This window comes from Lepisma saccharinum, chromosome 1 (assembly GCF_977018435.1).
Source record: "Lepisma saccharinum chromosome 1, izLepSacc3.1, whole genome shotgun sequence".
NCBI lineage: Eukaryota > Metazoa > Arthropoda > Insecta > Zygentoma > Lepismatidae > Lepisma > Lepisma saccharinum.
In genome coordinates this window covers 162,968,094-162,992,205 of record NC_139229.1, presented here as the reverse complement: position 1 = coordinate 162,992,205, position 24,112 = coordinate 162,968,094, and the positions used below count along the sequence as shown (strand labels likewise).

At 35.6% G+C, this 24,112-nt stretch overlaps 1 protein-coding gene across 6 annotated transcripts in view; it reads right to left on the bottom strand.

Moving 5' to 3' along the window:
• Window positions 1-24,112, bottom strand: part of LOC146003438 (uncharacterized) — an 88,681-nt gene that overhangs the window by 38,111 nt on the left and 26,458 nt on the right. For 3 of the 6 annotated variants that reach the window (XM_083141725.1, XM_083141743.1, XM_083141748.1), the window contains exons 4-8: window positions 15,980-16,099; window positions 12,041-12,074; window positions 10,579-10,924; window positions 3,882-3,931; window positions 2,722-2,840 (exon numbers count right to left, since the gene is read on the bottom strand). In XM_083141725.1, the coding sequence (XP_082997851.1) occupies window positions 2,722-2,840; window positions 3,882-3,931; window positions 10,579-10,924; window positions 12,041-12,074; window positions 15,980-16,099 (669 nt within the window). The remainder of the gene's footprint in view (window positions 1-2,721; window positions 2,841-3,881; window positions 3,932-10,578; window positions 10,925-12,040; window positions 12,075-15,979; window positions 16,100-24,112) is intronic. The other 3 variants (XM_083141737.1, XM_083141733.1, XM_083141746.1) reach the window with 3 other exon arrangements.

The window sequence follows — 24,112 nt, the reverse complement described above, 5'->3', positions numbered from 1 at the left end:
TGACCTGCTCACACGACTGCCTGTGGCTTACTAACGGATGAAGGACGTCAGCGAGAACTCACACGGTCGTGACTGCAGCGCTACATCGGCAATATTTGCAAACTGTACTTACTTTACGAATACGCCTCATATATACCTGTCCGAATTCAAATTAATGTTATAGCTCAGTAGGAAGCTACGGATATATGTTGAAAAGAAATACCAGCTTACATATGCTGAAGAATAGCGTTTATGTTCAAACAATTATAAGCATTTTTATGCAAATTATATTGATAAAAAACAAGGAAAAACAAAAGTTACAACAGCATCAAATTATGCATTTGTTAACAAGAACATTTATAACATGTTGTATAACATGTATAACATTTATCTCCTTTTGAGGTAGAGTAAGTCTTTTTCTTAATATTTTAGCATGCATCAGTTCTACAATTTCTTCAACCAGGTTTACAAGATGGCTTCCATTCTTCAATTTTTAAAACTCCACATATGGTTAATTCACATCCAAAATGCAGAAGATATTTCTCTCACTTTAAGTCTTATTTCTCAAAACATTCATTTGAGGTAATGCATTATTCATCTACTAGCTTGATAATGCAGATGCAAGCAGATAATTTCCTGCTTCCAATTTTTAAACTTGGCACTTTTCACAACTTCTCCATCTTTTTAAATATTATGCCATTATAAAAGCACTTTCAAGATTCTGTTATGAACAAAATGTCTCTATATAGTTTAAACAAACTATTAAAGGTTCTTTCAAAATATCAAGATTTATACAAATATCCATCCTTCACCAATAGCCACATTTTTACTTATCTCCCATCCATCACGAGCTTTCTCAAAAGTCGCAGACAACTAGTATCAGAGCAACTAGTTCAAGAAATATTTTTTAGCATGCGTTATCTTCAATTGTTTTTGTTTTATATTTTTGTCAATAAGTGCTTAACAGCTTGAATGTTTGTGAAGTAAATGTACATATTTGCTCTGTTACAGCTGTTTTGCAATGTATGGAAAGTTGTGCTTCAGTCTCTCTCTCGAGAGGAGATAGCCACCATCACTGAAATAGCCCTGAAACATGGCTACACTGAGGCACAACTTTCCACTTGGTGCAGTAAAGCAGAAATACAGGTCAGACACCCTAACCAACCACAATCGACCCATCTGCAAGCAACCCTGCCACAACAGACCTCCAGCAGCCAATATAAATGGATTGCCTTCACCTACCATCCCACCACTTCCAACCACATATCCAAAGCTCTTCTCCCATATGGCATCAAAGTACCGCACAAACCCAATTCCAAAATAGCTGATAAACTGAAACAGTACTTCCTCTCCCCCCTTGATAACCCAGGTGTATACGATACAGAGTGTGAATGCACGGCACATTACATCGGCAGGTCCATCAGATCTGTCAATGAGAGAATCCAACAGCACCTAGCAGATGCGAAAAAAGCCCAACCCACTACTGTCTTGTTAAATATATCAAATACAATAGCCATAAAATTCAAAAAGGTTCAAGTCAAACACACTGCCCACATGCTTGTAGACACCAAAATCAAGGAAACGCACACCCTAATACACTTCCCGCACGAGCTGAACATAGATAGCAGGCAAGCGCACCACACTTGGATTCCCCTACTACAACAGTTATCGCCCGGACATAGCAGATGACACAGACGCGCACAGTTAACAACAGCGCACCTAGAGGCAGCCAGAGAACTACAAACAAAAGACCCACGCCAAGCAACAGTACAGCAAGTTCCAACGAGGATGGTGGCAGTGGCCACTGAAATTAATCTAAAAAGAAAAAACAGCTTCGCGGATAAAAGTGAGTACTAGTTTCTCCGTATTTATATAGTACCGCATCTCTCTTATCCCAATTATGAATTCTTATCTAGTGATTACAATTACCATTTTTCTGAATGTTGATACTACGTACCAAGAATTGACATCATATTATACATTGAACAATTTTAAAGAGTTGACCTTTGTATATAAATCTTGATGCCTATGCAAATGTACACAATTTTAATAAAATTAATTATAAATTTGAATGTATCTTATCTTGCTTGTCTGAAAGAACACATATGATTGAAGATATTTGTTTTTCATATTGTCAGTCAAAAATAACCGTTATGAATATGAATTCAAAATATTGCAGAATTTAATAATTTTGTCATGATATACAAATTGGCTTTCTTAAACATCATATTTAATAAAATTAGTTTTAAAAAGTAATTTCACACTTAATTGCATGAATATGAATAAATTTTGAGCAATCATATGACCAAAATTATAATAACTATTGCAAAAATATGGAACTCTGAACTTAGCCTAACCATTTCAAATCCTAATATGACAATTCATCAATTTTATTGTCATAATGACAAGTTTTAATTGAACATAAATCCAGACAGAAGACCAAGTATTAATTTTACACCATATAAGCTAAAATTTTACACTTTCATAGATTACACAGTTTAATAAGTTTACCTTTTTGTTACAGGTTGAAACAAATATACAGCTGAACTCTGATTTTACATTTTCAAACATTACACAATCAATCTTCGAGGTCTAATAAATCAACATGTTAAATTTTTCCTGCATTTGAAGTTGTTCTACCTGGGTCACTTGAAAATATAAAATTTGAGGTTCCACTGTATTTGCTATATGCTTCTATTATTGATCTGACAAAGATGCACTAACAATTTTCAATTCACCTACCTTTCCATACTTGGAAAATACTTGTTTCAGGTCCGTTGCTCTGGTTGAAGATGACAAGCCACTAACCCACAAGTTCCTGCTACTTCCACCAGAACTCGAAGAAGATTTCTTCTTGTCTGCTAGAAAACATTTTGAATGTCAATACAAAATCAGTACTGTGAATGATACCACAAGGAACATGTGCTCCCCACCAAAAGTCAGCAATTTTTTGTATTCAATTCAAATAACTTGGTCTCTTATGAAATTAGGCCACACTTGAAACTACAAAAAACACTTTGCCGAGATATTTGCTCTGTAAATGTTATCACAGAAGTTCCATTCATTACTTAGTTCACTTTTTGTATGCAAGCATACCAGAAATTTAAATAAAAAATTGAGAAATGATAAAGTTACCAAACTGAACTGGCCTAATCTATCAAAAAATTATAAAACCTCTGCTTGGATAAATACAAAGACTATCATATTGTGTGTATGTATTAGAGCTGAGCTAATACCACTTTGAACAGATACCCATACCGATGCCAACACACTTACAGATTCCCACCAATTCCAGTGCTTGAAAATTGTAACAAACACAGTTCAAAATATAAGTTTTTATCATTGTGTAAGTATTCCACTCATTTCATATGCACAAACTTACCAACTTGCTTTAAAACATTCGAGAATTACATTAGAATATTAAAATAGAAACACAAAATCAATTTCATCCCAAAATGCTGATGAAAAATAATTGGGAACTTTCAATTTTGCATGGACTCAAAAAAGTCGTGTGGCATTTTTGCAGACCCACAAAATACAAACACCAGAAAAATATTGATAAGTATCAGTATATAAATTTCAACTGATACTTTCCGAAACTGATACATGCTTACGTACTCTACCAGAACTTATTTACACATCCCCCCCAAAAATCGGGTTCGAATCCAGACCTGGGAATGAACCAGGTTAAGGTGCTGGCTCATGAAACCCATATAATCAAGGTTATTTCAAATCTCCACGACAACGACCATGGGGAAAACAGCAAATTAACAAAATCTCCCAATTAATGCTCTCTACACGTTGACTTCATGTATCAACCATTTTAAGGATAAATTCTTCAAATTTTTAAGCATATTGCTACATTAGTTTTTGTATCAACTCGCCAATATTTGCATACTTACCTTTGTCATCCTTTGTAGGACTCTTTCCTTCTTCATCAGCATCAGATACACTAGAAAAATGTAAAAAATATTTTAGTAAATGGAAAAGTTTTAAGATTACAAATTCTAAAATGTTTTATACTTACATTTACTTTTTCCTTGTAGGCAAAAGGATTACATCAAAAATAAAATTGTAACATATGTACCGGACTATTCGAAAGACCGGTCATATAAGAGTACACAAACCATTTAATGTAATCCTTTTGCTTCTGGCTTCAAAATTTATTTTCTTATATTACTAGCCTAATCAAAAAGTTGACTGCAGCATCTGCATGGAACTCTTTTTATGTACACCAACAGAAAGTAACTGCACTACAACTTTTAGATGTTCACAAGTACCAGTTTGCCTACTTCAAAATTTGAATAGATTTTCAAAGTTTGTTGTATCCAGGATCTTATGAATTTAACGTAAACTTTCCCTTAGTTTTGAGTTTGAAAAAAAAATCAAAATTAAACAAGGGGTGAACCATTTACACGGACAGAGAGAAATGTGAAATATCTAAAAACGTTCAGTCACTAAAAGTACAATAAAAACTTATTTACAAAGTTGACACTGCTACTGCATTGTTTGCAAAAAAGTTACTTTCACATGAAATCTAAAACGATAAACTGTCATCAGACAGTATGTCTGGGTTCCTTGACATTAAGATAAAAATTAAAATGTTGTGCCCTTTCTGGGAAGTATTTGCGAGTTATTGTTGCGAAATTGTACAACATTCAGTGCTCTAACACAAATGAAATGAAATATTGTTGAAGACAAAGTTTTTCAAGTACTTCTCATGATACCTTCCAGGTGATTTTTATACATACTTTGTGATACATAATGAAATCAAGAGACATGGCGATTTTTTTTTATGAAACTCACTTGCTAAGTATTGTTTAGCTAATTCAAGTTTTAAATAATTGACTATGCCTGATGACTTCTTAAAATCTTATCTAGCACATTTTGAATATGCAACAGGATGTCTGGAATACCGCACAGACATGTCAAAAACTAAAAATTACAAAGTGTGCATCTCCCAATTCATAAAATAGAATGGTTATGTGACAATAGTGCAAAATATCTCCAAAATCAAATACATGAAGAGCAAAGCTTATTGTAGCTATCTTCCTAATTTTTTTAAAGTACTGTACATACTTCAAATTGAGCACATTAAAATAAATACAGAAATATACTCACTTCTTTTTAATTTCAAAATTAAAAGTATATCAGATTTTATATCATTCAAAGAAAATGAATAGAAGTGATTTGTAACATTTTCCCCTTTGTGCACTTCACGGCTGCATGCTTGTCGGCCGCCCGGATGCCAACTCCTGTCAAAGCACATGCGATATCTCCACTATGGAAAACACTAGCTTCGAAATTACTTAAAGTTCTCAGAATTATGGTTACAATTACATCCAAAATTAGCACGTGAACTGTCACAGGGATGTTGGAAATGTTATCCTCGTGCATTCACACCTTTTTGGCATGTTTTTAGGAAATTTTGCGTAGCTTTGGTAACAAGACACACTAAAAGGGCACTAAGTTTCTTAACAGCTCGTGGCGCCAGATTGCCAACTGAAACACATGGCTTCGAGCAGATTTCTTTCTTAAATATCACTCATAACCCCAATCAATTTCAGTAACTTCGTGATCTCCGTTCAGTCATATTTTTAAAGTGTTCTTGCGATTTTCTATTGTTTCGTAAAGTGTTTGTTAAGTGTTATTTGCATTTTGCTATAGTTTCAATAATGGCACATATGTACACATTACAACAAAAAGTTTTTATGTACGATTCGTGTGAGATTACAAATTCTTGTGGAGACGTTCGTAGAAGATTTTCAACAGAATTCCCCGGTGTGTCTGTTCCACACAGAAATACCATGCGAAACCTTGTGAACAAATTCAGGGAAACTGGATCTATTCTCAGTAAGAAGCGAACTGTAAAATGGCATATACTTACCGAGGATAAATTGGACGAAATCTGATAAAAGATTAGAACATACTCCTCAAAAATCGCTCCGACGACTTGCACAGGAAATAGGAATTTCCGAAACAACAAAATGGCAAGCTACCAAATTTTTAAAACTGCATTCGTAGCAGGTCACTGTTGTCCAGGAACTGCTACCATGCGACAACCAGAGTCTGGTAAATTACTGTAACTGGATTTTGGGGAATGTTAATGGTGGGGTAATTGATCCAAGTTTAATATTCTTCTTTGACGAAGCATGGTTCCATTTAAGGGGACATGTTGTGTGTCAGAATAACTGGTATTGGAGCTCACATAAACCAGATTTTATACACGAAACTCCTTTGCATGACCAGACAATCAGTGTTTGGTGGGCAGTAAATGCATACAGAGTTATAGGGAGCCCAATTTTATGAAAATACCATAAATGCACAGAGATACAGGGACGACATACTCACACCATTCTTCGAACAACTAACTGATATTGAAGGCCAGTCAGGGTTTCTCCAACAAAAGACTGCCACCTCACACACAGCTCAGGAGTGGTTGGATTTAATTCAGGAAATATTTGGAGATTGGGTTATTATCAAAGAATAGCGCCCCCTTCCTCCTCTCCCATTCTCACTGTATGCAATTTTTAACTATGGGAGAAATTGAAAAATAAAGTCTATGCAACAAACCACCACACATTAGAAGAACTGAAGGAGAATATCAGGAGAGAAACTGAAGCAATTTCAGAAGCTGTACTGTTGTGTTAATGGAAATTTCCTGAAAAGATGCCAGAAATGTGTGGATGCAGGAGGACAACATTTCCAGCATTTCTTGTCACAAGGTACATGCATATTTTGATTATAATTGTAATTGACACTTTAATGATGGTAACTGTATTTGTTGCAGGAATGAATTTACAATAATTATCATAACATAGTAGGTCATTACAGTAAAAATTGGCATCTCTGAGAGTCCAATCTGCCACCTTCCAAAATAATTTCCAAATTAAGGGCCATGCCCTCCCGTCCCTATACTTTCAATGCCAGTATTGCCATGAAGCCAGAAGTACACACAGCTTAAAGAAATCATTGTAGTTTAGTGAAACAAAAATAGGGACAGTGCCAGTGGCGCCAAATTAAATGAGCCTGTGGGGCTCAAACCCACACAATACTTTGTCTTTTATATTCTTTTTTAGAAATAAAGTCTCAGCGATTAAGAAAAGTTTTCATCATTATAGACCGAAAGAATTCTCGCAAGTTTAATAACTAACTGTTTCAAAATGTTACATAATTCCTACGAGACTTTTCAGTGTCCTATATTATTTACACCATCCACGGTCATCAGTATTACAAATCTAAGGGCTTATAAACAGGATGAGGATTGATAGGCACTAAAAACTCACAAAATAAGTAGGCAAATAAGATCAAAATACAACATAGGTACTAATCATTCTGCACATCACCCTACGACACCAGGGACATGGCCTGGGCATGGATGTTTGTGAGTGTTCATAAATTTCATCATATCACTCATCTCAATCTTCGCAAATTACAAAAATTGGCACAAAAAGCGAAGTAAAATAAATTAAATCAAATCAAACTAAACATCCTGAACACTGAGCACTGAAAAAGCTGTTATCTTTGAAAGAAGCACTTGTGGCTAAAGCAGTCACCAAAGGACACTATACCTGTGGAACATGAATACCACTCACTCAGGCACATAGTGGTTCTGGTAATTTACAATGCATTATAGTGAAGAATGGTACATTGCGAGCAAGAAAATTTTTGAATCCAATTTTTTTGCTGGCTGAAATCAATATTGATTTAATAAAGCACAAATAATTTCACAGGATGCCAATGCAGTCTCTCCTTTACAACGTTTGTGCCTCCCCGATGGTGTAGTGGTAACATCGTCGCCTTGTGATCAAGGGGTCCCAGGATCCATACCCGGTGGAGGCACAGTGGTTCGGATCCCACTTTAAAAACTGTAGGTCCAGTACCGATTAGCCTTGATGTGCATAAAGTGGACTTAAAACACCAACTCAATCAATGAATACCACTCAGAAATGTCACGAGATGGTTTTTAAACAAATGCCTAAATTATCTGGTCAAGGAACAAGAAAAGGCATTTTATAGCAAATTGTTAGCCTATTACTGCATAAAATTTAAAACAAATCTCCGGGATCAGCCCACAAATTTCCTAAAACCGTGCAAAAACGAGTGGATGCACGAGGACAACATTTCCAACATCCCCCTGACAATTAATGTGCTTATTTTGAATGTAATTGTAACTATAATTCTGAGAACTTGAAGTTATTTCGAAGCTAGCTGTTTCCATAGCGAATATATCATACACGATTTGACGGGAGTTGGCATCCGGGCAGCTGCCAAGCATGCAGTCAGGTGCACAAAGGGGAAAGAAGGACCCTGTATATATTCTCACTTTTCAGACAATGAAAAAATGTGGTGTTTCATACATGTACTCAAAAGAAGAACTTATCCATGAAACTGAGAACATTATTACTTTCAAGTACATAGTATTTATCCTTGACTGATAATAGCTGGAATTTTATGAAGAAAATTAAGTTCAGTGGAACCTTGGATTTTGTGGAAAAAAAAAGCAGGAAAATGTAAAATGAGGGAAAGTTTTCGCTATACTAGTTGAATGTATAATGGAGGAAAGTGTAAAATCCGGGAATGTTAAACCAGGGTTGCACTGTATATGCCATTCATCCAAGGCTATATCTTACACAATGATTGCAAAGTGACACAAAGTGCAGCTGTAATATTTAATATCATCGAAAATTGTCAATTTGCCTAGCAGCATCCTAATGACTGTACAGTAAAAGGGACTTCTGTATTGTAATGATCCCAATGACTTTCAATAAGGTTGTTACAATGATGTAGTCATGACTACTTAGGTCATGCTGATAAGTATTCGAAGATATTTAAAAAATAAGTGTTGGGAACTCATTGACTTGCAATGTTTGCATCACATGAAAGTTATTTCTTCACTAGGGATTCAACAATGGAACTACAGTAATTGGATTCATTACTTCCGTAAAATAAATAATTGTAGTATGACTTACACTGAATTCAGAACCTGGAAAAACTAGCACCATAAATAAAAGATATAGAAAATAAATGTACCTTATGACAAAGAAAGTGCTATGTTACAATTTTGTTTGCAACTATGCAATATTGCTTGGTAGAGATAAGAGTGATACACAACACCACACACAAACACACACTAAACCTAGATAATCAAATTCCTCATCCACACAGAAAGTGGAAAATTAAATTACTGCAGGAGCTCATCAAAGTATGACCATTTGATCCATGCAGTTGAAAGTGCACTTCAACTAAAATCTCGACCAATTTGTAATGAACTTATTTAGCAGCATATCAGAAACTGTTTCCTTTACAGCTAATTGTACAGGACAATTGCAATCTAGTACCAAAAAAAAAAAAACAGCTGCCAGTGCCATGGAGTGTAGAAACGATGTTTTATTGTCATTTTTGTTTCATTTTCTTCTCATGCAGTTACTTGCCTCAATGTTGATGCAATACATTTTCTCAAATGTTGGTACCTCCAGGGTAAAATGCAGGCAAGAAACAAGGAAATCATTCTTAGATGCATCAGATTTTCTTACTCCAGTAGATGAGCCCTGTCTGAATAAGAGAGTACCGTAATAGCCAGTTGTCAATCTTTGACAAGCTAATTTCTCAAGTTTCTGCCATCTCTCGGCAACCATATGAAAAATCCCGAAGTGTAAATGTAAGCAATGTTTAAATAGTAATGAAAATACAAAGCTTTCCACCGGAGAACATGTTATTTTTCCAATGTGCAAAAAGAAACCTTCACTGAAGAGTCTTGCTGTTAATAGCATTCCACAAGAATTCCTTTTGTTAAACAATTTCCATCAGTGCCAATGACAAGGCTTATTTATTATAACTTAATTCTGCCATGCCTTTTCCTCAAGAGCAAAAACAAACTTCCACTACAATGCCAAGTAATGAACACATTCACACTACACTTTCCAACTGCCTAATTAATACGGTTTCACTAAAATCTTGTCTAATTTGAGCTCAGCATTTTGATATTATGATCCAATTTTAAAAATAGTGAAAAATCGTGTTTGACGTAATATACAATTCACTGTTTTTCAATATGCAACTTTAAAATTTATACAATCACTAGTAGCTCAGAATCTCAAAATATCCCAAAAAAAAAAACATTTCTTTTTTATTTTGTCAAAATCCTTTCGAGTAGAATTTGTGGATAAGTCTGCAAAGGAATGATCCACGTAGCAGTGAACATTTTACCTTATGAATACACAACAGTACATTTTACAGAAATTTATGTTTACTTGTAAGGCTTTCTAACAAAAGTGTGTATTGGATTACTGTCACGAATCATTTAATTGGTAACACGTAAACCATTAATGTACATGCACACAAGTTTTTGCAGGAAATTTATTTCGCATCATTCAAACCTATTTCATCAATTTACACAAAATTTTACCGAACATTTACCACAAAATGGAGGGCACTTACTCCTACTATTCACAGAATAGTAGAGCATCGCAAAACTTCTATCAGACAACAGAAAAGAAACTAACATTAGCTTATAGTGCATGTCACTAACGTGAAATTTCCAACAATAATTGCCATTGAATTGGTATAAGACATACAAACCCAGATTGACAGACCAACCTCTTGGCTTTATCTCCTTTCTCATCTTTTTCACCATCTTCTTTCTTCTCTTTATCACCCTGAACTTCCTTGTCCGCTTCTTCTGCGTCTTCCATCTTACCATCTTTCTCGACATCCCCTTCTGAGCTGTCCATCTTCGGTGTTGGCTTTTCTTCTTCTTCCATCTTTGCATCTGCATCTAGACTGACTTCGTGAGACTCTCCCTCATCTACATGGACAATCAAGGAAGCATTATCATCACCAGGAGGCTTGGCAACCGCTGACAGGTGAATGGTGTCATTTACTGATAAAGGTGCAATGACAGGAACTGTCTCTGGATGTGGAGGAGACCATCGATCATCTACTACTGAAAGAGTGGATAATCATTACTCTGCCACCTGACAAAGGTTGGCTCCCGGAAGCAACTGAATGGAGCATCACTTACCTGACTGCTCACTCAAACGAAATTTTTCTTCCTTGCCTACACAATTATACGTGTTCGTATTTACGAAGAGAAACCACATGGGTGCTACAATATAGAGATGAAGTAACTAGTTGCCTTCTAAGATATCGGAAATTCGCAGGCAAAGATTTCGACTTCAGATATTTCAAAACCCAATTCTTTTCCCTTGTAATTTTTAAAGAATTATTAACTTCAAAATATCAATATTAAGAAATTGAAAGTTTCAAAATGAAAAATCTTAACTGCCTTCCATCCCCCCCAAAAAAGAAAGAATGCATAAAATCAAGAGCCACTAAACCCAGAAGTGAGAAACGACACATTACTGCCTTTACTGGGCTCAGTATATCAAAAATTGAATCCTTTAACAGCCATCCTTGCTTCTGGCCAGCATTATCAAAAATTCACATGCAAAATAAAATCAAATTCAGTTTGCAAACAGCATGCAGACATCACATGTCCAGCCCATAACTGCTTTTGTTATTGCTCCGATGTCAAGCAGTCAGCTGTTCTCTATTAACACATTCTTCCAATATACAGTTGTGTTGTTCCTATATTCCTTAATGCACACACTATATATATAGATGTTATCACGAATTATGTGTAGAATAGTTTTTCACTTATCAAGAAGTATTGTCCGCATCACATCAAACAGTCTGTATATCCAGCGTGAACTTCGAAGCTCCACTAGAGTTTCACTAACGGGCACTTAGAAACAAATTTGGATAAAACACCAATAATTTCCTTCTTTCACACAGTACACAAACACAGTCTCTATTTGTGGCACATGTTACAAATTGTTTTCTGCAATACAGTTTCGCTTTGCATATTCTCTCCAGTTCTTTGCATGTAACAAGTAATTTGTGGCACAATTCATATGTAGACAAAAAGTTGAAAAATGAACCTTCACCCCAACAATTTGTTAGAAGCAAATATTTAACCAAAATACATGCTGGCTCTTGATTTTATATAGACATAAAAATGACAAAAAATTGTCATTCTGATTCAAGATCAATACATTACCTTTCTTCTCCCTCTCCTGGCTGCTACTTTCTTCCTGCAAATAAAAAAAAAACTAATGTGACCAATGTAAAACTTTAGAGGCAAAAAAGGTACCTAAATAATTGTGGATTTGCCCTGAATATTAAAGAGCACATGTTCAATAACTAGTTGAACATTTTCATCAACACACTTTTTTAAACATTCTGCAGGGTATTAAATTACAGTAACTAAGTCTACAGTATATTTTAGAATAGAAATATAATCACACTGGTTCTGGCTGTAAAATTCTTTCTCACATTAACTGAAAGCAAAATCAGCATTTACAAATACAGTGGTGGCCAAAAGTCTGGAAAATCGGAAAATCATCAAAATTTTCAATTATTCATACTTTTTAATTCTCTCACACTTAATACAATTGATGAAATTTTACATTATATTTTTAAAATGTATACTATAAGATTACTTGAACAAATATAGATACAAATTATCATAATTTCCATACTCTAGTATTTTGTAGCATGCCCTTTGTTTTTTAACACTGCCAATATCCGTTTCAGCATAGAATGCGCCAAGCGTTGACAGTAATCTAGCGTAATTTCAGTGACCAATACTTCCTTGCTTTTTGTACCAGGTCACTGTATGACGTTGGGGACTTCTCCGAGACCTTCATCTTCATGATGGACCGTGCATTTTCTATGATGTTTAGATCTGGTGAACTGCCTGGCCATGGATGTAGCAAATCGTAGTTGCGCGAGATTAGCCAGGATTTCACTTTCTTAGTACCGTGGCAAGTACTTGTTGAAAATAAGTACACTGATGAATGTCCATAACAGCTGGAAACTTCTGTTGAAGGATTTGTAGATACACCTCTCCATTTATGGTAGTGTTCCTTGGCATTATCCATAGTGATCCACGTCCTTTTGCGGAAATACAACTCCAGACCATCACTTTTTCTGATTGCTTCACAGTAGGGACGACATAACGTTGGTCACACCTTTTGTTTTTGAGTAAATGTTGATTCATCAGAAAACATCACTGATTCTCAGTCCTCTGCTATCCAAGCCATGTAACGACGAAAACATTTTATACGATCAGGGATATTTTTTGTGATAGTTTCGGCTTCTTTGCTGGAGTGTAGGATTTCAGACCTCCATTAGACGTACACTGTTCGGCAACTCGGTTTGTTGATGTCTTCCTGAAGGTTTGATCTTATTTTAGCAGAAGTAGTTTTGGGAGATTGTTTGCATAATCTAACGATTGCTGTGTCTGTTCGATCAGACGTAACACGTGGCCTGCCATTTCATGTGAGAGACTTGAATGAACCGATTTCTTGAATTATATTCAGTGTTTTTGTGACAGTACTTGGAGCTTTCTTGAATTGGGCTGCAATTTCGGATTTTGACTTACCCTCTTGATGCAATATGCTGATCTGGGCACTGGTCTCTCAGCTCAGTTCAGATCCCTTTTTGCTTCTTGTCAACATTATTCCCGTAAACACAGGTGCAGGTGATGAAAATACACACTAGCTAACACACTAGCACTAGTTTATATTTGTACCGTGCGTTCATTTCGATCTGCAGCCGAGAGATCGGGAGAAGCGTGGCGGGCGGCGCTGACGGAGATGCCGACATTTGCAGCCTGTAATGCCCGCTTATTTTTATAGACATATGCAGACATTTATATAAATATTGCAAAACGATCACTAACCTGTGTTATAACACGCAAAAGTTCTTCTGTAATTCATCCAAGTTCTGCTTTTATATACACAAAAAAATACGCTTTAGAAACTATGTTAAGAGCCACAGATAATAAAACATTTTAATCATAGTTTTGACCAGTAACGTCCTGCTTAAGTTTATATCCTTGAAAGAGTTTTGTGCCGATGGGGATCGTTTGGAGGTTTTGAATGTGCAACACTGTATCAAGATTACGCTGTAGAAGAAACCGTTAAAAGTCAATAGTGTTCGTGAGCTTCCTTGCAATCCGAAATCTCCGAGCTCGAGTTTTTTGTTCCTTCGCGACTAGATGAAGACAGAGTTGTAAATATAGTGGCGAGCAATGTAAACCAAGAGCGTGTTAATTTCGTACTGTGCACAAGAGTGTTATTCTTGGTTACTTGCAGTTACTTGTTTGTGTTATTGTAGTGTGTATGTGTGACATGTCAGTGAGACGATTGGAATGCCAGCCGCAAGATTCACGTTAGAACAAAGTTTTTTTTATGTGTGACACGTACCTACGTGAAAACAAACTCGTGTCGAGACGTGTGTACGTAATTTGTACAGAAATTCCCATGCGTTTCTTCATCAACTCCACACAGAGATACGGTTAGACATCTTGTCCTTAAATTACGAGAAACTGTATCGTTAAATTTTAAAACACCTAAGCAAAAACGACGGATTCTAACCGAAGCAAAACTCGATGATATTGGTGCAGCGTTAGAACGTTCTCCAAACAAACCTCTACGCCGTGTTTCACAAGAGGTGGGCGTGTCAAAGTCATCGGCACATACAGTCACTAAGCTACTAAAATTAAAACCATACTCTTATATCACAGGTTAGTGCTCGTTTTGCAATATTTATATAAATGTCTGCATATGTCCACAAAAATAAGCGGACATTTCAGGCCGCAAATGTCGGCATCTCCGTCAGTGCCGCCCGCCATGCTTCTCCCGATCTCTCGGCTGCAGATCGAAATGGACGCACGGTATAATAAACTAGAACAGTTCAAAAAACAGACACACACAAAAAACTAAAAGAAAGTCTCTGCTTCCACTTTCAATTTTCAAATTCCACTAACAAGGGTTCAGAATACAGCTGTACTGTACCTTCTCAATTCAGATATCCAATGTTTCGCAACAACAATCACTGGTATTTATCAAGCAACAATGTGCTCACAGTAACAACAAATAAAGCCAAAAATGTTGCATCAGAAACTTTAACAATGCACTCAATAATACCCTTATAATATTGTTCGCTACATCAGAATAAGCTTTGAAGTCATTGATAAAATTATATATAGTTCAAATGAGAAACCAACCTTTGCATAAGAAGAAAAATATAATATTATTCACTGAAATCATTGGTATAATATCCTGCCACTTGTATGAATGTGTAGGCTAATAGAAAACAAAAGAATAGGACATAAAATTTATTTGTATGTGAAAGCCAAAAGAGAGATTTCTTAAAGCATTTTCCAGACTTTTGGCCACCACTGTATATGGAAAATCCATATTCAGTGTAAATACAATACCTACTTTAACTCTTTTAGTCAAAAGTCAATCCACATATCTTTTCCAAGATTTTCAAGTTGCTTGAGGCCCTGTTTGGGCAAAGCTATTAAATAATAATAATAATAATAATTAAGACAACCCAATTATGGTTTGCAAATTAATTTTAGTAACTGGTCAGTACATGAATGGATTTTTTACACACGACAGCACATGCTTGGAGTAACTAATCTTTTCAAGTGCCCATTCTGTTACAAGAATGTAGTGAAGTCTTAGAATGATGTTGGTACAACATCTTTCATGGTACAACATCTTTCCTGTTGTTCCCTTACTTTCTCCCCATAGCTTGGGTAATGTGCATATGAAAAGAGCATTTTCTAACTAATTCATTCTTTGATTTATTTCTTCAGCTCAACATTGAACAACGTACTTTCATTCATATTAGTATAATGATTTAAAAGTTTAGCATAGTTGAATAAAGCCGTAACTAAATTTTTCAGGGTGCTCTTACTAAAATATATGAAATACAGTGTATGCAATATGAAAACTAAAAACACAACCACATTTTATGGAAACAAGAATTGCGCCAGCGAAAAATCAGGCAAGCAATTCTCCCAAAAAATACAATTCTACTGAAGATGGAACATGTTCTGCATCTTAAGAAAGATGCTTAATGCACAAAGAATCTTTATTTTTCATAACTTATGTATATATTGTGGCAATCTCAAACTTACCTCTCCGGCCAATAGTTTTTCATCTTCTTCACCAATTGTGAGATTGATTGAATCCTCATTGTCAACACCATTACTTTCTGGGATCTTCTTCTCACTGTCATCTTTCTTCTCTGCAACATCCTGAAAGAACAGGAACTTGTGTCAGTAATAAATCATATTCTTCAATGAAAAAATGTTGCAGGTGGCAAAAGCTCTCACATGAGGGCCACATCACATGGACCTGTGATTCAAGAATATTTATTTAAGTACAACATAACAGATTTGAAATGTCAATGACATCAAAACAAATTTCATATACATTATTGGACATCATCAATGCCCTACTACATAGAATAACTGTACCATCCACAATAAACCAATCTCACAACTTATGAGTTGGGAACAGATGTCTGGAAATTGATATTGCGAGCATTCAAAATGAATTAGCCCATGTTTTGGGTTAACACAAAGTGCAACTCGCAAAGATGAGGTGGTTGAAGGGACAATGAACAAATATATGGACAATACAAGTACCACAGAGGTATATACTGGCTGTGAGTCTAGATGTCAAGCACGTCACTATACAGCATAGGGTTTTAAATGTGATATCAGGCAGGACCACACAGAGCCTGTCCTGTGATCAGCCAATAGCAGGAGTGCAACACTGTAGTTAGAAAACTATGGCACGCAAGATAAATGCAGTGTTCTGTATTTTTTCTTGCACATAAGAAGTTTTAAAAAAAAAACTCGCCACTTTAAGGTCAATCATAAGATGGGGAAGACATTTTGAACCTAATTGTTCAAGTCTCACAAATTTCAGTCATCTACAGCCGACGTTATCGTTTCTTGAAGAGTTATTCCATGCAAAATCAACACAGACATGTGCAATATTCAACCTGACCATTTTAGATTTTCATGAAATTTGGGGAGTTGAAACTATGCATAGTATTTAGTAACTGAAAATTTTGAGCCTCGTGCCTCTTGTCAAATTACTCAAGGTCAAAGTTAGCAGAAATTGCCCTCTGAGCCCATGTGTGTAATGTCCCGTAACTTTGCCCCTATTTGGCCTAGAGAGCTCAAAGCTTATTGTCCAGGGAATTGAACAAGCTTTCCAATGCTATATATAATATACATGACTGACCTTTAATGTCTCAAAACATGTCAAAAATCGTGAAAAAAATGTATTTGGTCCCTCATGCCATACTCTAAAACATGTCAAAAAATCAAACTGGGACTGCAATGGGATCAGAAGATACAAAATAATATGTGTAACTATGGGACTGATGAAAGCCTCATTATTACATGTACTATGGTGGGTCAAAAGTCCCTAACACCCTCTACAAAATATAAAGAAGTTACCCTGGGTATAATTGGTCATGACAGAAACAGGTTAGGCACAGGGGGATCCATATTTGTGTGTCAAGCGGAGGTTTAGCATATTGTTGGCTGCCATATTGAATTCAACTCAAAAATTTTCGAAGGGAAGGGAGTGATGTGATATCAGCTGTATAATCTCATTCATACACTACAATAATTTATTGTCAAAATGTCAAGTTCATTATAAAGTAATACATTCATTAGAGGTAAAATCATCATTAAAATTTCACAAATGTTTTCCATTTTACATGCTGGCAATTTTTAAAACAGCACTTTATTGAATAGGTAATATTGGACTCCTTGTAGAAAAATGAAATAATGACAGAAGAAAACAAATGGTACAATATATTACGACAAAGATAGTGACAATAAAAGAGTATGTGTGTTTGTGCATCAATCTATCTCACTGATAATAAAATGCATTTGCATTTCTTCTACGAAGATCAAAGCCCCCATCCTCAGTGGTTATTGACACACGGGTGTGTAACACTTATAATTAAACCCTTGTCCGGACAAGCTATTTTTGTAACATATCTGGGCAAGCAGTGTTTGTCAGAACAGACACTGCATTGTTTAAATGGATATTGTCCTCCTCCGTGGCCATGCAGTCTAAGGCACTGTGCTTTGGACTTCAACTGTGGGGTGGCATGAGTTCCAGTCTGCCTGGGTTCTCAAGAGTTTTCGGCCCCAGGTTCGATACCCGGTAGAGGCACATAGTGGTTCGGATCCCACTTTAAACTGTAGGTCCAGTCCCAGTAAGCCCTTCTGTGCATAAAGTGGACTTAAAACAACAAATCAATCAATCTTGAGTTTTCGGCCTGTGTATAGGACCGGTGGCAACCCACCATCGTGCGGAAATTGGGGAACTATGAGTGAGTAGCGTAACCCAGTCTCTGATATCTCCTATAATGGATGGGGGTTTGACTAGCTGACCCCACGTCACCCTATTACCCGTTGAAGATCTCCACACCTCTAGGTAGGATTGTGGGAGGGAGATTGGCAGTCGGGAGATAGGCCAAACCTCTTCCAGGGTTGCAGAGCTATGGGTTATGTTATTGAAAGCTATTATTTATTTTTTTTGGTGTGGAAACAAGAGAGTAACATGATCCTTAACATAATCATTGTCATATTCTTAATTATTGTATTAATCATCGTCGTAGTCGTCATTGCTATTTTTGTTTGCAGCATAGGATATAAAATACATTAAGGTGTTATGTAAAATGAGGAAATGGTTTAACTGTTCTAATAGAAGATATATTATTTTAAAATTCTTTGTTTTCTAGCGATAATAATAATTTTAAGTGATGTCTTCACTTTTGTCTTGTTAAATAATTTATTTTTCATTGTTTATTCATTAAACATTTGTTAATATATATTCAAACAATATTACAACTTTTGTTTATATGTTTACATGTCTTCGAATGAAAGTAATGTTGAAATATCGGACTGCATGATTGATAAATGAACATTAAAAAAAACTTTTTTTGTTTACATGTGTTTTTTGTTTATTTAAGCTTTTTGCATAGGCGAATTACTTTGATCATTGCACACAGACAGGTTGCTTTTTTGCAACTGTTTCCCATAAGGGCATAAGTGACATCTCCTTCCTTTATATGAACCAATAGTATTAGAAGCAGGGAGCTTGTTGTCTGCTTTGAAACAATAAAGCAAATTTGATAAACACAAAAAAAAGTGTCAGGAAGGCATCTTTACTCGTAAATTGTACACTGCGTCCCTTACACTGTTTGCTCTAAGTGAAATGCAAAATATTTTTTCACGCCCGACCTTCTTACTCGAAGTCAAATGTTGTGAAAGATTAAAAAACGATCAAAGTAAAAAAATACCATGTTATCATGTTCGCAAGAAGTAACGTTTGGAGTATGTGTCAACAAGGACCCTTAACTGACCTGCCAGAACATACCACAGTTCATGTGATGCACCAACTGAAAAAAGTTAATATTGTGTTGAGTTCATTTGTACACATTTGGTTACACACAGAACATTTACTAGTATCTGACTGTCCACGCTCGATGTAACATGCCCTGTCAACAATGGCAATATCATTGGTTACTCTAGTTTTCAAATCATTATTCCCATGGTCTTTAAAAAAGAACTACATGATGAAGCAAATGGTGAATTTCTTCCAAACCAGGGTATGTACAAAGTTGGAATACCGATTACATTTTGTACATTACGAAAAGTGCACAAATGTTTGAAGTTAAATGATCCAATAAAAACTTTTTGAGATGATGTGTCACATTATAGCATATCAAAAATTCTCATGTTAACATCTAGATCTTTTTACACTGTCAACTCACTCTGGGTGGATGTTTCCGGTCAATGTATTTCAAATGTGCAGTGATATAGAAATCGTAGGGATTTGAGCTTTATTTTGAGTTTTCAGAGAAATAATAGGCTCCTGTGGAAAGTGAAATTATTTTCATTCTCCCTCCCAGCAAGTGTAATCAGAAGAAAATTTAAATTTTACCCATCTGAATTAATTTGGGGAAGCGGTATGGTTCAACTAAACGCCAACAGAGGCTACTGAACATCAATGCCTTCAACATATAGAACAATTGTACCATGCATAATAAACCAATCTCACAACTCATGAGTTGGGAACAGATGCTTGGAAAATGATATTGCGAGCATTCAAATTGATTTAGCCCATGTTCTGGGTTAAAACGAAGTGCAACTCGCAACAAATAAATATTGATTTATATTATTTTACTTCACTTTTGGCTGCAAAGATAACTATGACAAGATGAGATGAATCAAGGAACAATCACAAATGTATGGACAACACAATACAAGGCCAACAGAGGATTATACTGGCTTTCGAGTCCAGATGTCAAGAGCTTCAATAGTCTGCAAAATGCAGTCCAGGGTGTACTGTGTGTAGCTGTATATTAACTTAAGATGTGACAGACACAGGAGATGTAGAGATGTGCATTTGTTTTGCATAGTAATGCCTCAATTTGCTTCTTTATGCAGCACTTTGGCCACTGTACAATCTGACCTATATTGTTTGATTGTTTTTACGTAGAATTTTACTTCATGTAATTAATCATGAATTTTTCGTAGTGAAAGGGAAAACTTTTCTAATTAATCTTACAAAAAGTTCAAGTAAGTGTATCAAAATAGTGCTGTATAAATTATACAATAATACTCAAGTTATTGACTGTACTACGTGGACATTTACACAAAAAGATAAATTAAACCACATTCATGTTGCATATTTCAGCAATTTTTGACAAATCCATATTTGGCATATAAAAATACATAATTTTGAGAATTTGTCATGATTGTTTAATTGCTTAGCTAAATATAAGATTTTTCTATTAAAAGATGCATTTCTATTAAACAATAGCACCCAACCATGTGGAATAAGCTCACAATCATCCTCACTCTGCATGAGGGAGTTGTTTTACTGGTCAAGATAACTACTAACTAAAAAAAAAAGTCATTTCAATTCAGATATGTGAAAGTGGGCTGACTGCAAGTAATGACCCAAGAAAAATGAATATGCATGCAGAGAATGTGAAAGCGACGAGTACATTATGAGGGGCACAGACAAACTTATTTAATGCTTAAAAATGTATTTTCCATGTTAACAGCCCATATTACTTTTTTCTCGTAAAGTGGGGAAGACTGGGGTAATTAATTGTTGTTCAATTCTTCTGTAGCCTTCTGCAATAGGTTAGAAGAAGAAACTGAGAACACTTATTGACTTCATTTAGTAACAAAATATAGAAGTAGCTGGAGAGGGAGTGGGGCGATGCAGCCAATATAACAATATCAATATACGTGCAAAATGTATAATGATGACAAAAGTTGGTCTATGTGGGCTGGAACCAGTAATGGCATCATAGTGGGGCACAGGGGTGGACATCCCAGTTCACAGAGGAACGAGTGTAAGAGAGCTAAGTTTGCACACTGCCACAGACGGAAGAGCTTGGGAAGAGTCCGTGGAGACTGTATCGCATGCCCTTAAGGCAAGCAATCTAACCACACTAACTGAGCGTTGCAAGAGTTGGATAGGCCTACATTCTGACTTGGGTGCTATGGAAAAATCTTGAAACACTAAGGGTGCCGTGAAACGAAAAAGTTTGGGAACCACTGACATAAGTAGAATATCAGCTATCTGTATTGTATTGGCAAAAATTTCTGTTGATCCATTCTTATTAGATACCAATAACCATTGGCCAAGCACCTAAATGCATCACATACTCTATACTGTTCTATTACAATAATTGAAGTGAATACCAACTTCCCACCAGATAGCTTAATGGTGTTTTGTAAGACAAGTTTAAAACAACTTTCTCACCACTAGTGTACGTTATGTGTAACTTCTTCCAGGCAGTGGCATAAATAGCAACCCCCTGGTGAAAGGGGAGGGGGGGTGTGCGCACTAGCTTCGGGGGCTCAATAAGAATGATAAATTAAGACTAATAGTTCACAAAAGTTTCCCTTTCGGCATTAAAAAATATTTTTATGCCCCTACAACTGTAAACAAAAAATAAGTAGAAAGTGGATTACCAGATTAGAATAGCTGAATAGTTGTTTACGTCGCCGAAGGGTAGACGACGAGCAAGAAAATGTGTTGGCAATGCTGATTTTCACCGCACCCCACCCCTACTTACAATTTCTACCAAGATATCAACATAATATCAGTAACTTTCTCAACCCATTGGACTGTTTTAAAGCAAATATTTTCTACCGTGCTTTAGATATTCTTGTAAACCAAGTAAACAATAGATTTCACGGCATGAAACAAATCAAAGAAAGTTTTTTTGTTTTTAAGCTACACCACCTTGAAGAAACACACTGACAGACAGTTAGTGGAATCCACTACCAATTTCTGGAACGGATATGAAGATGCACTACAGCTACAAAAATTGTTTTTGGAATGTAATCAAAACAACAAACATGTTGAACATCAGTGAAGTTTCAGAATTCCTCTTGATAGAAAACAAAATCCTGGCTAGTAGCATTCCTGACATATTATATGTATTGACCCTACCTGTAACGTCTTCATCAGCTGAGATGTCATTTTCAAAGCTAAAAATTGATCAAAAAATTACTTGAGAAGCACAATGACAAAAAGTAAGATTGAGTGGACTGGCTTGAAAATTGGACTCCACCAAACTAGCACAAGCACTTGGTTCCATAAAAAAACAACTAATAATGGGTAATAATGGGGATTTAACATCATAATTTTTGTAGTAACAGTGTACTTTCGTATGTAATTATAATACATAATTTCTAGCTTGTCTGTTGTCTTAACCTTTCGTACCAGTTTTTACATTGATTCATTGTATGCATTTTTATATTTGCATACTTAATATAAATGTAGGTTTGAATTAATATTTTAGAAGAGAAAGATATTTTTTAATGAGTAGGGGCACACAACTGAAAGTTGCAGGAGGGGGGGTTCAGAGCATGTTAGTTATCGGATGCAGTAATTGGTTGAGAAGATACTACGTAAGCAAACCCCCCCTGGGCGAGTCCAAATCATTTCTTCCATTCACCTACACGTAAGTCCTCTGAAGAAGCCTTACAGAGAAACAACTCTAATGAAAACAAGTCCTCAATTGTTTCGTTAAAAGTTTTACTTGCAGTCCGATATTTCTGTGTGTGTTCAAGCGATTAAATACGGGAATGAAATAAGTTTTCTTCAATAATTTCAACTTGTAAGGTGGACTTACAAGCCTTACGTGGGCACTAGGCCGCTGCTGGACCCGTGGTTGTGTGCTACCCTTGCATAGGGGTTAGGAAAAAAAAAATCAAAATGGTCCAGCAGTACTGACTGACCCATATGCATTCCAGAAAAAACACTGATCTTGGTACAATTTCTGAGCCAAAAGTGGATAAACATCACAGTAATGCTTCTCCCACGTATTCAATATTTCTAATAATATGTGTACTCATATTAGTGGTAACTTGTGAGTGTTTTAGGGCCATTTTTTAAAAAATATAACTGTGTGCCTGTGGACAACATTGTTTCATACACTGAATACTGAAACCTGTGATACTTTTATTGTGAACAATATTACCTTTCTGATTTTTTACTGTATTGATTATGCTGTTTAACAATTTTCATTGTGGTAAAACTTGGGACTCCCTATCAATTACCTGAAGTAGAGCATATTTTCCATCACAACATATTACTTTATTTAAAGATTTTTCTACTTTCTGAGCATGTAAGAATGCTAACACCGGTACTTTTTTAATTAAGACTGTCCATCTCCTATCCACACAGTTTCCGAGATATGGCATATTTTATGTCATATGGTGCATTCATTCCTCCAGTTAATTTCTGAAATTCTTCAAATATTCAAAAATATTCAAAAATGTTCAACTTTCAACATATTTGTTGGAAAAGTCTAATAATATATATTTGTCACATTGGACTAAGTATCTATCCGTGAAAAAAAATTCAAACAAATCTGTGACTACAAAGCAACTTTTTGTCTTTCAATTGGGTGATTTCACATGAAATGACCCAATTGTGCCATGCATAACATTAATATTGCAAGAATTAAAACCAAATTAGTCCAAATATTAAACCAGCACAAGAGCGCAACTCTACCAGACTGTGGTTTGTTAAATATAAGACCACAAATCATCTGGTAGAATTTTTAGTTAAAGTAATGATTTGGCAGTGTACAGGATTACAAGGATTGCACTGGAAAAGTTTGAAGTTTGGAGAAATTAATTCACACATTTTAAAATTGAAATTATGTATTCCTGTGAAAAGTATATTGCACAAGAGAC